Raw genomic sequence first — 14,873 nt, forward strand, 5'->3', positions numbered from 1 at the left:
TCGAGCACTCAAACATTACCCTAAAGTGGCTCAACACAGTTCTGTGTGTGTGTATGTAGAGTGCTCTCTCATTATCTGTCCGAACTAAAGAGCATTCACCGGAGAGGCCGTGCCCTGCTCTTATTTACCGACACACGAAAACCAAAGGTTCCAAACAATATCGAATGGATTCCTTTATCCTCACAAGTGCTCGCCATCTCCTCCACCTTTGAATGTCCCCCCTTTTCAGATACCTGCATGGAAGAAAAAAAGAAGAAGAAGAAGAAGAAGAAGAAGAGGAGAAATTTACGACAAAAGGATATCCTCAACTTTCCTCTGCGGCCCCCCTCGTGAAGATAGAGGGCCTAGTTTAAGACCTTTATTTGTGTAAAACCTCTCATTAACTCCGCTCATGCTGTCTCCCTCGGCCTGCCGTGGCTTAAGTAGTGCGCTTTGTAAAAAAGCTACCAATTAGTCACCCATCATCTCCAATTAGAAGAGACAAAACCTGTATAAAGATAACTGGACGAGAGCGGGAGGGAGGCTGTGGCCCACTCGCTGCACTGGGGCCCTTTCAGCGCCGAAGGTCCCCTCCTCACCTTGTTTCTCCTTCTCTACCTCTCTAAGAGCCCAGTGTTGTGGAGATGGGAAACCAGGCCTCCCAGGAGTCTCAGAAGGAGGGCTATTCAGCCCCTGTACCTGTTTACGGCTTCTAAAGCGTTGGGCTTGCACACAATCGGCCTTTGTCCTCTCGGTGCTTCCTTTAACTTAGGCCTCAACAAGAGCAAGCTTTCACTAGCGCTCTCTTTCTTTCGGCGGATTGAAGAGGGGAAAAAATGAGCTGAAGGAGTGGCTTTCGCCTCATTAAAATTGAATTTGCACTGTCCTGTAATTACATGGGAGGGCAACAATGTATTTCTTCCCCTCAATGAAGGTTTTTGGGGCAGTTAATTTGGCGCTTGCATTTAATCTCTTAAAGGCATTAATTAGCGCGGAGTGAAACACTAATTTCCTCCGTCGTCGCTGGAAGTTTTCCCCTCCCGTTCTTCCATGGCGAGCGAGCGCCGTTAATAAAATTACCTCATTAATGACTTTTATTCCAGCACAGTGACTCATTCAGGATCTGCCATTAAGCATTAGCTTGATGCTGTTTGAACGGGGCCCGGGCAGGAGGTCCCGAGGAGTGGCCACATTCACTTTCACTTGTGGTTTTTCCTTCATAGTGGGCAGTTCTAAATAATGAGGGAGGCAGCCAGTGAGATATAATTAGGAACAAGGGGGCACTTCAGCAAATATTTGAAATCTTTTAAGGCTGGCTCTTGTACACTGTCCATTAATTACTTCCAGATGGGATTTCGGGGAATATTTCGGGCTGAATGATGTCCTGTTTACCCCCCCCCGCCCAGCCCCTCTTCTTCTAATCTTAAGAGCTTCTTGTTTGTTTCATGCCGCTTTCTTTCCTTTTTTGGGATAATAATGTTAGTGCGTTAAATGTCACGGGCCCAGAATTAACTTGATGACATCATTTATTGGGTAAGAGAATAACTTACATTAATAGCTTTATTAGCACAGCATTTCTGTCTCTTAAAGGGACAGTTCACCCAAAAATGAAAATTCTGTAATCATTTTCTCACCCTCATGTATGGAGGCCCATTTCCGCCATGCGATAATATTTATCTAAATTATGACTTCAATCTAAATTATGACTTTAAATGTAATAATTATGAGATAAAACTTGAAATTACGACATTAAAAGTCATAATTATGAGATAAGTCGAAATTATGGCTTTAAAAGACGAAATTATGACTTAAGTCATACTTACGAGATAAAAAGTCGAAATTATGATGTATAAAGTTGAAATTTAGATAAAAAGTCAAAATTATGACATACTTAAGTCATAATTATGAGATAAAAAGTCAAAATTATGACAGATTTAAGTCATAATTATGAGAAAAAAGTCTAAATTATGAATTCAATCTAAATTATGACTTTAAATGTAATAATTATGAGATAAAAATCGAAATTACGACATTAAAAGTCATAATTATGAGATAAGTCGAAATTATGGCTTTAAAAGTCTAAATTATGACTTAAGTCATAATTACGAGATAAAAAGTCGAAATTATGACGTATAAAGTCATAAAGTCACAAAGTATAAAGTTGAAATTGAGATAAAAAGTAAAAATTATGACTTTAAAATGTGAAATTATGACTTAAGTCATAATTACGAGATAAAGTCGAAATTATGATTTAAAAGTCGAAATTGACTTAATGACTTTATGGGATTCCATAGTATTTTGATATAAGGGAGGCTGGGGTTAGCTGTCACATAAGAAGTTGTCAGAAGGACTTTATTTCAGGAGTTTTAATACAAAATAATATTTTTGTCCGTTTTTATCCAAATTCTCCAATATCTTTATATTTTAATAATAACTGTTGGGAAAAAACGTGCATATATATATATATATATATATATATATATATATATATCTTTTTTTTTTAAATAAATTACCCCATCAAGCTGGACATGTTATACATGGGGTTAAAAGCGCAATAAGTTCTTTATTTTCCCCTGAGAAATAATGGTGGAAATATTTTACAGTTTTTTTCTTCTAACTAAATATACATATTCACTTTCAAAAAAGTGAGAAATACTCACTGGAGTAAAAACGTGACAACTAGCCACGGTCTCCCTGATATATCATGCTACTGAAAGATTACCATAGTATACACAATCAGACACATACATACATATAAATGTTCATACAATGTGATCAAACACATGCATGTTAGTACAATTCAGCTAAGCCAGCTAAACACCAGCTTGTTCAAGCTGGGAGACCAGCTAGACCAGCTTAAACCAGCCAAGACCGGCAAAGCGCCATAGTTCGGTTCAGGTTTTTCAGCATGTTGAACCAGATCAAGTCATTATCCCAGCAGCATTGGTGGGATAATTACTTCAGTGGAAACAGATCTAAACAGGGATGGACTTTAATTACAGCCTGGGGAACTGGGGCGCAAAACTTCTCAAAAGAGAGACATGGAAAGGGTGTCAGGCTTTTGAGAGGAGATAATTGGGACCTGAACATGGATTGATTTTTGGGGATTGTGCCACTCGGAAAGCAAGCCAACGCAGTCCTGAATGAGCTTCACTGTGCCAAATAACCCTTGTGAATGGGTTGAGATGGAAAGTGGGAGTTAGTTGTTCATGTCAACTACATCTCCATCTAAAATAACCAGAGGCTCTGAAATGTCAAAATAAGAGCCCCTTTTATCAGTTATTAAGCAATTGCTCCATGTTTTTGGCTTATGTTTAGAATTAGGCCTAAAACAAATCAGGGAAAGTAAATTGTTCAACCTGACTGAATGTGTTTGGAAAGGTGGCATGAGAGGCTATAAACACTAATTCAAGCTGTCTCTATTGTCTATTTTACATTTATTAGATTTAATTGAGTGAGTGAAGTGCTTCCAAACGGCATTTTGTGTTTACTTCACGCTCCACCTGATTATTTATCTCATTAGGAGGCGGGAAATGAAGACACAAAAGAATAACGGTACTCAGTGACCTGTGCAGTATTAGAATGAAGTGATAAATTTACTCAGTGTCACAACACATTAGTATGATCACTTCTCACCAGTTTTCATTTAAAGGTTTGTCATTATCATCCGTTCTTCTACCACAGGACGGGACAAAGTCTGGAGCTTGTGTGTTGTTGTTGCTGCCATCTTGTGGGCAACACTCACCTCACAGCATTATATGCAATATTATACAGCATTATAATACACCACTGTTGCCATCTAGTGGTTAAATAGCCACACAACAAAGAGTGTGCAATAAAAAAGGCAATACAAATAAATCAAATAAAGTCCAGGCAGAATATATATATATACACTTGTAGAGTAAAGTAAAGTAAGGTAAAGTAAAGTAAAATAAATTAAAACCAAGGCTGAGTATATACAGACCTGTAAAGGAAAGTAAAGAAAAACAAAACCCAGGCTGAAATTTAAGAATATTTTTAAAAGCAATAAAATGAAATCAAATCCAGGCAGAGTATATATACATTTGTAAAATAAAATGAAATAAAATTAAATACAAAAATTAAAAACTTACAGATTGGGAGTGCACACATTTGTTTCAGTTATATGACAGTCATTATCTGTCACTCTTTATGCGATTTAAATGACAAAACATGCAAGAATGAAGAATACAGTTTAAACTTTATTTTTTCCTCTTCTATTTAAGTAGCTTAAATTTAGTCTTTCTAATTCACTTTCTATTGACTATTTTAACATTATTCATGGTTGTACTTTTGTTTATATTTTTATTGTATTTCAAATTAATGTGCATAATTCTCAAAAAATATCAAGGTCCTCATGTTGCAACTACATATACATCATGAATTATAAAATTATAAATAAACTGTAATATAAAATGGCATGGGAAACACTGACTTTAATAGTTTTTTTGCAATTAAACTGTGTAATGTGGATCTATTTTTCATTCACAATTTGCAAAGGAGATGAAGTACCACAAAAACAGACATCTAATTCTCCTTATGAGTCATTCTTTAATAACAAGTAATGTAAACTTACTGGCCATTTCCAAACTTTCATATTAATCGTTTCACTTGGTCAAATCAAAATATTGTCTTTGCGTTCACACAGTACTCACAGCTCAAGTTGTTCTTGTCTCATTGGAAAACGGTGTTTTGATGAAGTCTGTATAACTGGCCTACAGGGTGAACTGGCTGCAGTTGTTGGCTGGTTACTTCAGACAGCTTCTCTTCATGGGCCATTACTGAGCGGCTCTCACAGGGATCAGTACAATTTAACCATGAAATGTGGAGGGGAAAACAGTGTCAGAATCAGTCGGGTGCCCGATGGTGGGAATATGGGTAAGAGGTCAGTCAAGCATGTTTGGATCTGATTTACAAGCTTCAAATGGAAGAATGAACAATTTTAGTACTGCAACCTCAACTATGATAAATGTTCATAGAACAAACAGATTTTACATTATATTCAGGTTATGTTTGAAATACTATCCAACAATGCAATGTACTTCACCTGACCTTGTATTGATTATAATGGGAAATGTTTCATGAGCAGCAAATCAGCATATTACAATGATTTCTGAAGGATCACGTGACACTGGAAACTGGAGTAATGATGTCACACAGGGATAAATTAAATTTTAAAATACACTGAAATATTATTTATTTTAAATTGAAATAATATTTCACAATATTACTGTATTTTTGGTTAAATAAATGCAAATATGATGAGACTTTTTAAAAACATAAAAAAATTGTACTGACACAAACTGGACGGTAGTGTGTATTATTCTAATATAATTAAATTTTGTGTAAAAATGTCTCTTAACTAATAAGTCCAATTAAATTCAAAATTAACAAAGATATAATAGCAGATATTACCTGTGATTCATTTGCCACACTGGAAATGGAAGGTCAAGGTAAAAGCACCAAGTACTCAGCGGTATTCCACAGGGATCGGTATTCGGGCCACTTTTATTTTACCTCGTGTTCCAGTTTTACAAGGCTCTCAGAGTGTTAACAGACAGTCTGTCCTAGAGTTCCTTAGTCATGTCAACACCTATGGAAAACAGAACCTACAGAAAATGCAGATGCACCTATCCATGATCTTGTTTTCCTCAGCGATAAATGAGTGTACAGGCAGGTCAAATGGCAATGACGTTCCATAGCTGTGAACCGCTTCATGAACTGTGAGGGGAAAATACAAAGAGGAGAGAGGTGAGAAGGATGGCAAGGTGTTTTATAGCTGAGGATGACAGAGAAAAACAGAGCTGTTGAAAATGGCTGAATCATGGGTGTGAATTGAATTGAATGTTTTGAACAGTGCCTGCTTTCATAATGTTGATTTGTTGGCCTGGATTTGAAGTGTGGCTGAAAGAGTAAACTCACAGAAACATCTAAATTGAAATCAGTTTTGTATGTAGACATAGTTTGTATTCATTACGTGTTCATAGAAGCTAAACAAATGTATACAGTGTGTGATAATGCAATTCTAATCATCAGGGGTTAATGGCGCACATGCAAATATTCAAATCTACTAGATTATAAGACAAATATTGTTGTAGTTAAATGTATTATATACACTACTGTTGAATTGTCAGCATCATTACTCCAGTCTTTAGTGTAACATGATCCTTCAGAAATTATTCTAATATGCTGATTTGCTGCTCAAGAAATAGTTCTTATTATTATCAATGTTGAAAGTAGCTGTGCTGCTGGACATTTTTGTGGAAACAGTTATACATATTTTTCAGGATTCTTTAATGAATAGGACAGTTTTTGTAACAGTGCAAAAGTTTTTACTGTCAATTTTGATGAATTTAATGCACTCTTGTTGAATACAACTATTAATTTCTTTCAAATAATAATAAAAAAATGGACTAAATGATAATGCGTGGCACATTCTATACTTTTGCAATGCTTAATATTTGAAACAACCCAATAAAATCATTAGTCTTACTTTCAGGGACTGAAGTTGGAAAACACTCTTTTAAAGAATTGTAGTTCTTCTTAAGTGTTACCTTAATCTTCAGAATCTTTTTTTTCTAATCTTTTTTTTCCAACAACAAAATATTCTTATCTTTTTTTTAGTTAGAAAAATAAAACAACATTTAAGAAGAATTTTATTCTTAATGTTCCGTGAATCTGGCCCCAGAACAAGATAACCATGGTATATGTAACCTGTTAGTTATTTGGTTGACAAATGACACGTTCAAAACGCCCAAAATACAAAATGTACATCCTTTATGTTATAAAAATAGAAATTTCATACAATGAAATACATTCAGCCTTTTTTTCAGCGAGTATACAGTTAAATAGCAGTCATTCTGTGATATTTACACTACTCATTCTCTCTATAATCAGTTCTTTCTTTCAGTTCTGGCACTGTTCGAGGGCAATCTTAAATTGGCCAATCTGGATTATTTAAGGTCCGGGGCAATTTCCTTTTCCTGGTGCTCTTAGGTGGGATCTGGGGTTTGTAGTCTTCTCCAGAGCCAAAGTCCAGGCTTTCCTGGGTGTCCCTCCAATTGTCCGGGGCAGATGGGAAATCCTCTACGGAGTGCAATGGTCTGCTGAACACTTTGTTCTGCAGCTCTGCGATGTCGTTACGAATGTCAGCCATCATGAGTAACAGGAAGTCAAAGGATCCTGGCGGGCCCTGAAAACACAAACACACTCATCATCACATGAAATTCCAGGTCGCTGGAGTATGAGTTATCCCACACCCACAGGATTAACAGAAATGGGCATTAAGCAAGCAAGTAAAATACAGATGAGTCACATTTTCAACATACTGTCTGTCTTTCTGTATGAGCTGTTCCTCCCTTCCTGTTGAGCTTGGATACTTGATATACAGTAACTTTTCAGAGTTTAGATTTCTTTAAACACTGTGTACACCGGAAGTGACTGCTGTTGCACCATAGCAGCTTGCTATATATATATATATATATATATATATACATTCATGAAGAGTAAATACATAAATGCTAATATTTAAAAAAAAATTATTTTTTGCAATTATACTATAAAATAAAAAAGAATAAAAAATACAAATATAAGAAATTTATGGTAAGACTTATGAAACTTCTGCAAAAGTTCCTATATTTTCAGTGATTTTGCTTAAATTATTTTAGAAGAGAAAAATATTTTCATGCATAATTTTAATTTCAAATATAAGAACCGTCCGTTCATATTGACACATGGTTAGAAAAAAAATATGATTAAATTTTTTTTTTTATTTAAAGAAAGGTAGAAACCAAAAATATCATGAGTTGGCTTTTACAAAAAAAGTTATTAAAATATACAATAAAATTCATTTCAGAGTTTAGATTTCTTTAAACACTGTGTACACCGGAAGTGACTGCTGTTGCACCATAGCAGCTTGCAGTTGTCTGCACTGCCATCAATTACAGTTCATTAAGCTAAATACATGAATAATAAAACATAATGCAAGTCTTACAATTTAAATAAATGTAAATATAATTTTTTTTTCTTTGAACGTTCTTTGAACGTTCTAAGGATTTAGCTAAAATAATGCATGCAAAATCACTGAAAATAGGAAAACAAAAATATTTACCCATTATTCCAATTTCCTATTTTTTGCATGCATTATATATATATATATATATATATATATATATATATATATATATATATTCATGAAGAGTAAATACATAAATGCTAATATTTAAAAAAAAATTATTTTTTGCAATTATACTATAAAATAAAAAAGAATAAAAAATACAAATATAAGAAATTTATGGTAAGACTTATGAAACTTCTGCAAAAGTTCCTATATTTTCAGTGATTTTGCTTAAATTATTTTAGAAGAGAAAAATATTTTCATGCATAATTTTAATTTCAAATATAAGAACCGTCCGTTCATATTGACACATGGTTAGAAAAAAAATATTATTAAATTTTTTTTTTTATTTAAAGAAAGGTAGAAACCAAAAATATCATGAGTTGGCTTTTACAAAAAAAGTTATTAAAATATACAATAAAATTCATAATACAGAAATCACATACATGTGTTACTGAATTATAATTTTTACTACTACTACTATTAATTGCTATTATTAATAGAAATTGACTATATTTAAAAAAACACATACATAAATATAAAATTGATTGATATAGCTCAATTACTTTCTTACAAATGTAATTTGATTTGATTTGAATTTAAATTTAGATATCATTTATTTGTAAAAATAAATTCGATTTTTTTAGTAACTCTTTTTTTATGATCTAATTTTGTTGTGGCACACAGCCCTTATCCAGTTAAATATAAAAAGGCACAGCAAAGTTTTCAAGGGGTAGAAGAGTTTTTTGGTCTGTTGTCAAGAAAAATAAATCTTCTAGACCTGCTTTTGTGAATAATCACAATAAGATGTCTGTTTTAGTGCTTTGAGAGGGAGACAGACGGATAGACAGATAGAAGAGTGATCAAAGGTAAGAGCGAGAGAGACTAACACAGACAAATATATTTCAGACATAAGAACCATGAGAGAAAGTGCCATGATAAGAAGTTCTTACTGGAGGTCCGGAAGGGCCAGGAACCCCTCTCTCTCCCTGGAGAAACCAAACAAATATTTGGGTTAGCAGGATTACAGTAAAGAAGCCATGAGAAGTCCAACGGGACAGTTATTGCCCGCTATCTCTCAGTAACACGATCACACGTGAGAAAACAAGCCATCGCTGGCCTCGTCAAAATCAGACATCTTTACTCCGTCACTCAGCATCTGAATCACCACACAATACAATATAAAACCGAAAGACAGAAACAAGTTTATTCAGCATCTGAGTGTATATATAAATGTTATCTTAGTAGTGTTTCTGCGCACCATTTGGAGCTAGTCTCTAGCTCATTTGGGCTGAGGTATGGCAGTAGGTACCTCACAGATATTGACCCCTCTGTGGGGATTATGTAGGGTCAGGGTTCACGGAGAGGTAGTATGCGGCCCAGATGTTTTTGATTTGTGAATACAAAGCCACAAAAACTTTCTATACAAACATATAGGCTAATAGAAGTGCACACATTATACATGGATCAACCTTGAACCTCTGCATTGGAAAAGTGTGCTTATGTAGGCCTGAAACCTAAATATGTGAACATAAACGCTTCTGGCTAAGCTAGCTCGGTTGTGTTGTGTTCTGAAATGTCTGAAGGTGCAATTCATAAAGCGACACAGGTATGTTCTGAATTACTGACAATTACGGACAATCAAGGGACAATCAATCTGGTTAAAGTTAGTTAAACTGTTGACATATTTATTGCTAGCTACCTGAATAATAACATCCGGTTTATTGCACTGACTAGAGGTGTAACAATACACTCATGTCATGATTCAGTTCGATACTTGATATTGATCTCTCAATACCTTAAACAAAGCTGAAATGGTTTAAATAGTTTTTTTTTTTTTTTTTACTTCTAAAACTTATAATAAACAGTTAACAAAAGCACTGTTCATTAAAAAGTTACATTTTGGTATTACCGTACATGAGGAATGGACTACATACATTTTAAAAGTTTAAAATATTTTTTTATCTATATATTTTTATTTTCTCTCTCTCTCTCTATATATATATTATTAAATGTTTTTTTTACAGTGTCCTTGTTACACGCTACATGTAATTACTACAGTAACAACTATAAATTATGCATAAAATTACATGCAACTAGCTTTAAACCAAACCTTAATCCTAACTACATTGCAACAAGACAACATTCTGTTCCCTTATTTGGTCATGCTCCTGTCCTCGTTTTGTTAATTAGTTTCATTAGCTATCCCATGCACCTGTGTTTCCCCAATCATCCCCTGTATTTAAGTCCCAGTCTGTGCAGTCTGTCTCTGTCAGGTCTACTTGTTGTCTACGTGTGTTGCTCAAGCTCCTGTTGTGGATTATTCCCAGTGTTTCTTCGATTAAAGAATGTTAAATGTTTCCTCGTGACTCCAGCGTGCACCCCTGAACAGCATAACGTGACAAATAGACATTTGAAGGCAACTTTTTACCGCCGCAGTAATGCAAAAAATCATATATGTAATTCAAAATGCAGTAATGCAAAAAAATATAATATATGCACTCATATGCACTTGCAATATCTCGAACATTTGCATATACATTTGTATAATTGTGAAAAGAATGTTTCTGGTTTCATTTTTAGTTATATATTTTAATGTAGAGGTTGTCTATAAATCAGTCTCCAAGCCTAGCCTAGTTGGCTTTAAAAGACCTACCTCAATTCTTCTATAACTTTTGATATAATATTTAGCAAAAACAGTCCATTTTTTGGTACTGTTTTAGTACTGTTTTAAGACCATGAGCTAGCAGGTAACGGTTAGACTTGAGAGTGAACGACAGTACTGTACTATGCTTGATATCTTTAAAATATCTGTAGTTCACAAACTCTGAGAGAGTTATATAAAAATATACAATGATATGGTAAAATACATATATGATATCAAAGCTTTAATATACCATGATTATCAGTGGTGAATTGTGAAATCCCTCTGTGTAATTTTCCTCAATATTTGGACTAATCATATTTGCCATTTCAAGAACGTAATAATGGTGTTTTGACATTCTAAAATATCTGCAACTCGTCCTGCCATCTATGATGTCATATTTGACCAGACGCCATCCAAGAGTTTATTTCATTAGCGATCGGTCACCATTGATCTTAAACATCTTTATCCTGTTTTTCCAAATATTTGCATTCCACACATGGAAAACAGCCCTTGGCCACAGCTTTGAAAAGTAGTGGACAGAGATAAAGATAGACAGAAAACATACCGTACCTTCATGCCATCTCTCCCTGGAGCCCCGGGTGGACCCTACGAACACACACAAAAACATCCCGATTAAACACACAACCATACATATCTATTAAAATTACTGGACTTTTTTATGGACGTTTAATTTTTTTATTACTGCATAAGGAAAAGATTTGTACTTTATACTGTATTATACATTTATTTATCACAATTTTTATCAACAGTTTGCCTTTCAATATGTAACAAATCAATTTATAAAATAAACAAATATTCCATGTGGTCTCTCAATTAATATGAAGTCATGAAACGGCAAGCAAATCACTAGAAAAATGCAGTTTATAAAAAGTCTTTATTGTGCTGTAAAAAAGTTTATTAATGAAACTTGCAGCTTTAGAATTGTGCTAAATAAATAAATAAATACATACATAAGATACATACATATATAAAAGTACCTAAAATATACAATTGTTCATGTTTAAAATTTCAGTTTAGAAATATAATGTAATCGTTAAAAAAACATTTATCTTGCTGTACAGATATGAACTAATTCAATAGAGAAAAGAGAATTGTACATATAGAAAGAAAGAACCTAAAATATTCAATTGTTCATGTTTAAAAAGTTCAGTTTAGAAATACAGTAATGTGATTGTTAAAAAAATGTGATGTTAAAATTTAATTAAAAAAATATTAATGAAACTTGCAGCTTTAGAATTGAAATCAATCAATCAATGAATCAATAATATACAGTTGTTCATGTATAAAAAGTTCAGTTTAGAAATATAGCCATTTGATTGTTAAAAAATTAGATTGTTAATATAAAAATATTTATTAATGAAACTTGAATTATGAAACTTGCAGCTTTATAATGGTCATAAATAAGTAAATAATATAAAATTGTTTAAAAGTTCAGTTTAGAAACACAAATGTAACTTTAAGTCTATCATGCTGTAAAAATATTATATTGTAAATACCTTTTTATTTTAAATGAATGAATGAATTAATGAATGCATGAATTTATGCTTAAAGATTCATCTCTGAAAAGGCTTCATAAAATAGCTTTTTATCTGACCAAAACCATATGACAGCTAAAGGCCAAATTAAGGACCCTAGGCTCTCCAAGAAAGACATATTTATATTCATTGAATTATAGATTTGATGGTCCTATTCATTCAACAAAATATTTTCACACATCAAATCATTCCTGTCAAGATCTCTAGGGCAGATCTGAGCCATATTTGTACCAGAATGGAAAACATGATTCATCAATCTAAAAATACTGCATTGAATTCTTCATGCGGGTGATTAGAGAGAGCTAGTTCTGGGCCGGCGGCAACGTCAACAGTCCTTTAGTAAAGACACCGAGGGCATGTGTTCACAGCCGGAGCGGTTGTGACAGACAGGGGAGGCCCATAACTACACATGACTTGTATTTATGCACATGAAAAACACTACAAGATCCCACAGACGCAGCTCCTTAGCCAGCGTTTTCCAAGAATACTGCATAACTTCTCATTTATCAAATTAAAAACTGAATCTTTGAGCACTCTTGAACTAAATTCATGTTATGAGCTACGACTCCAGAGCATTGAAGGGCTCATGTTTCTAGGATTCATAAATTACTGCAATACTTCAGCAGTATTTTTCTTCATTGACGACTCGTGCTTCAGTGATGAGGTCCAATGCATTAAAAGCAAAAGGTCGACTGTATCGGACGGGTTAACAGTCGGCTTCAAGAAGCACTCGGGCCAAAGAAAGCAACCCATGTGCAGTAACGCAGTCAGCCTTTTCCGTTATTGCCATTATCATTTGTCAACATCCAGAGGTAGGATGAATGCTGTGCTCTGGCATATTGATAAATTTATTGTTTCTACACACACAAACTATAAGAAAAGTTTGGCACACAACCAGCTTTCTGGTAGGAAATATATCAAGCAACAATCAAAAAGAACAGGGGATCAAACATGATAACGGAGGACAGATCCTGTTAGAAGAAAAGAACAAAAAAGGAATATGAAAGTTCTTCCTGTTACCCGTCCTAGTTTCCACCCCACCTGCAAAGACGCCCCCCTTCAGAGAGTCAGAGGTCAGCCAGCTGAAGGTCAGGGGGTTTGGGGGACACGTGTTCAAACGCCGACCCAGGCGGAGGTGACCCAGCTAGGCATGAGTCGATAGCACAATCTGGAAAGCTGAAAATGCAGCTAGACACTTGCTATTAAAGTCACATCTCTACTAAATATCAAGTAACTAAATAAATATTAAGTAATTTAAAGTAAATTTAAAAAATAATAGATGTATTAATTTATAATGTTAACATTAAAATGTATTTATTAAAATTAAAAATAAAATAATTTAATAATAATATATGTAAAATTATTTATTAATACATAAAAACATTAGGTAACACTTTAGTATAGGGACCAACTCTCACTATTAAGTAGTTGCTTATTAGCATGCCTATTATTAACATATTGGCTGTTTATGAATGCTTATAAAGCACATATTCTGCACGACCATATTCTACATCCCTAATCCTACCCAATATCTAAACTTAACAACTACCTTACTAACTATTAATAAGCAGCAAATTATGAGTTTAAGGCAAAAGTTGTAGTTAATGGTTTGTTAATGGCGATAATTCGACTTTAAAATAAAGTGTGACCAAATATTATATTATATGATATTATATTAACATTAAATATTAATAGGTTATAGTTAAAGTTTCAAAGTGCCTAAAGTGTTAACGTGATATTTTATAAACTTCTATGACACTTTATGAACTTTCCAATCTCTAATTTATTTAAAGGGGTCATATGATGCGATTTCAAATTTTCCTTTCTCTTTGGAGTGTTACAAGCTGTTCGTGATATAAAAGTTAAGACTGGTCCACGCCTTCCTAAAATGCCTCGTTTAAACACGCCCCCACATGTGTTGGAAGATTTGCATAACACCACCCAAATATTCACGCAAAGAAAGAAGGAGTACATTTATTGTTGCTGCCACCGCCGCAGAGAGACGCTGTGTGTTTCGTTGCGAAAGCGAAACTACTTTGTTTGGTCTTCTAAAAGAGGACATGACTAGAAATCAGTGGTTAAGTAGTATTTACAACACTGTTCCAGAACAGTTCAACCCAAATATTCAGATGTGTGCAGCGCATTTTACACCAAATACACAAAATAATGTTCTATTTAGCAACATCATATGAGCCCTTTAAATTAAAAACTTAATAAAATGTTTTATGAAAAATGTATATATTTCTTAATTGATAACATTAATATTAAAATGTATTAAAATAATATAAAAATATTAATACAATTAAATTACAATTAAAAAAGTAATACAATTATAAATGTATTAATTTAAATCTTTTGAAATGCCATTTTTATGAAAATGCCAAAATAAAGTAAGAATGTTGGTTTAATTGAACTTAAAGCCACTTCCATACTTTATTTAAATTTAAAATGTAATTTTGTTAAATATTAATATCTACTAATTAATTAATTAATTAATTAATTAATTAATTAATTGAGTAATATAAAAATATTTAATAATAATACATGTATATATGTA

At 33.4% G+C, this 14,873-nt stretch overlaps 1 protein-coding gene across 1 annotated transcript in view; it reads right to left on the minus strand.

Moving 5' to 3' along the window:
• Nucleotides 1-6,683: 6,683 nt before the first annotated feature.
• The window catches only part of LOC107662219 (collagen and calcium-binding EGF domain-containing protein 1-like), a 56,641-nt gene continuing 48,451 nt past the window's right edge, over nucleotides 6,684-14,873 (minus strand). Inside the window, exons 10-12 of the mRNA XM_016452159.1 lie at nucleotides 11,331-11,366; nucleotides 9,067-9,102; nucleotides 6,684-7,189 (exon numbers count right to left, since the gene is read on the minus strand). Coding sequence (XP_016307645.1) covers nucleotides 6,932-7,189; nucleotides 9,067-9,102; nucleotides 11,331-11,366 — 330 coding nt within the window. The 3' untranslated portion in view covers nucleotides 6,684-6,931. The remainder of the gene's footprint in view (nucleotides 7,190-9,066; nucleotides 9,103-11,330; nucleotides 11,367-14,873) is intronic.

The sequence above is a fragment of the Sinocyclocheilus anshuiensis genome, unplaced genomic scaffold (assembly GCF_001515605.1).
Source record: "Sinocyclocheilus anshuiensis isolate Anshui unplaced genomic scaffold, SAMN03320099.WGS_v1.1 scaffold457, whole genome shotgun sequence".
Classification (NCBI taxonomy): domain Eukaryota; kingdom Metazoa; phylum Chordata; class Actinopteri; order Cypriniformes; family Cyprinidae; genus Sinocyclocheilus; species Sinocyclocheilus anshuiensis.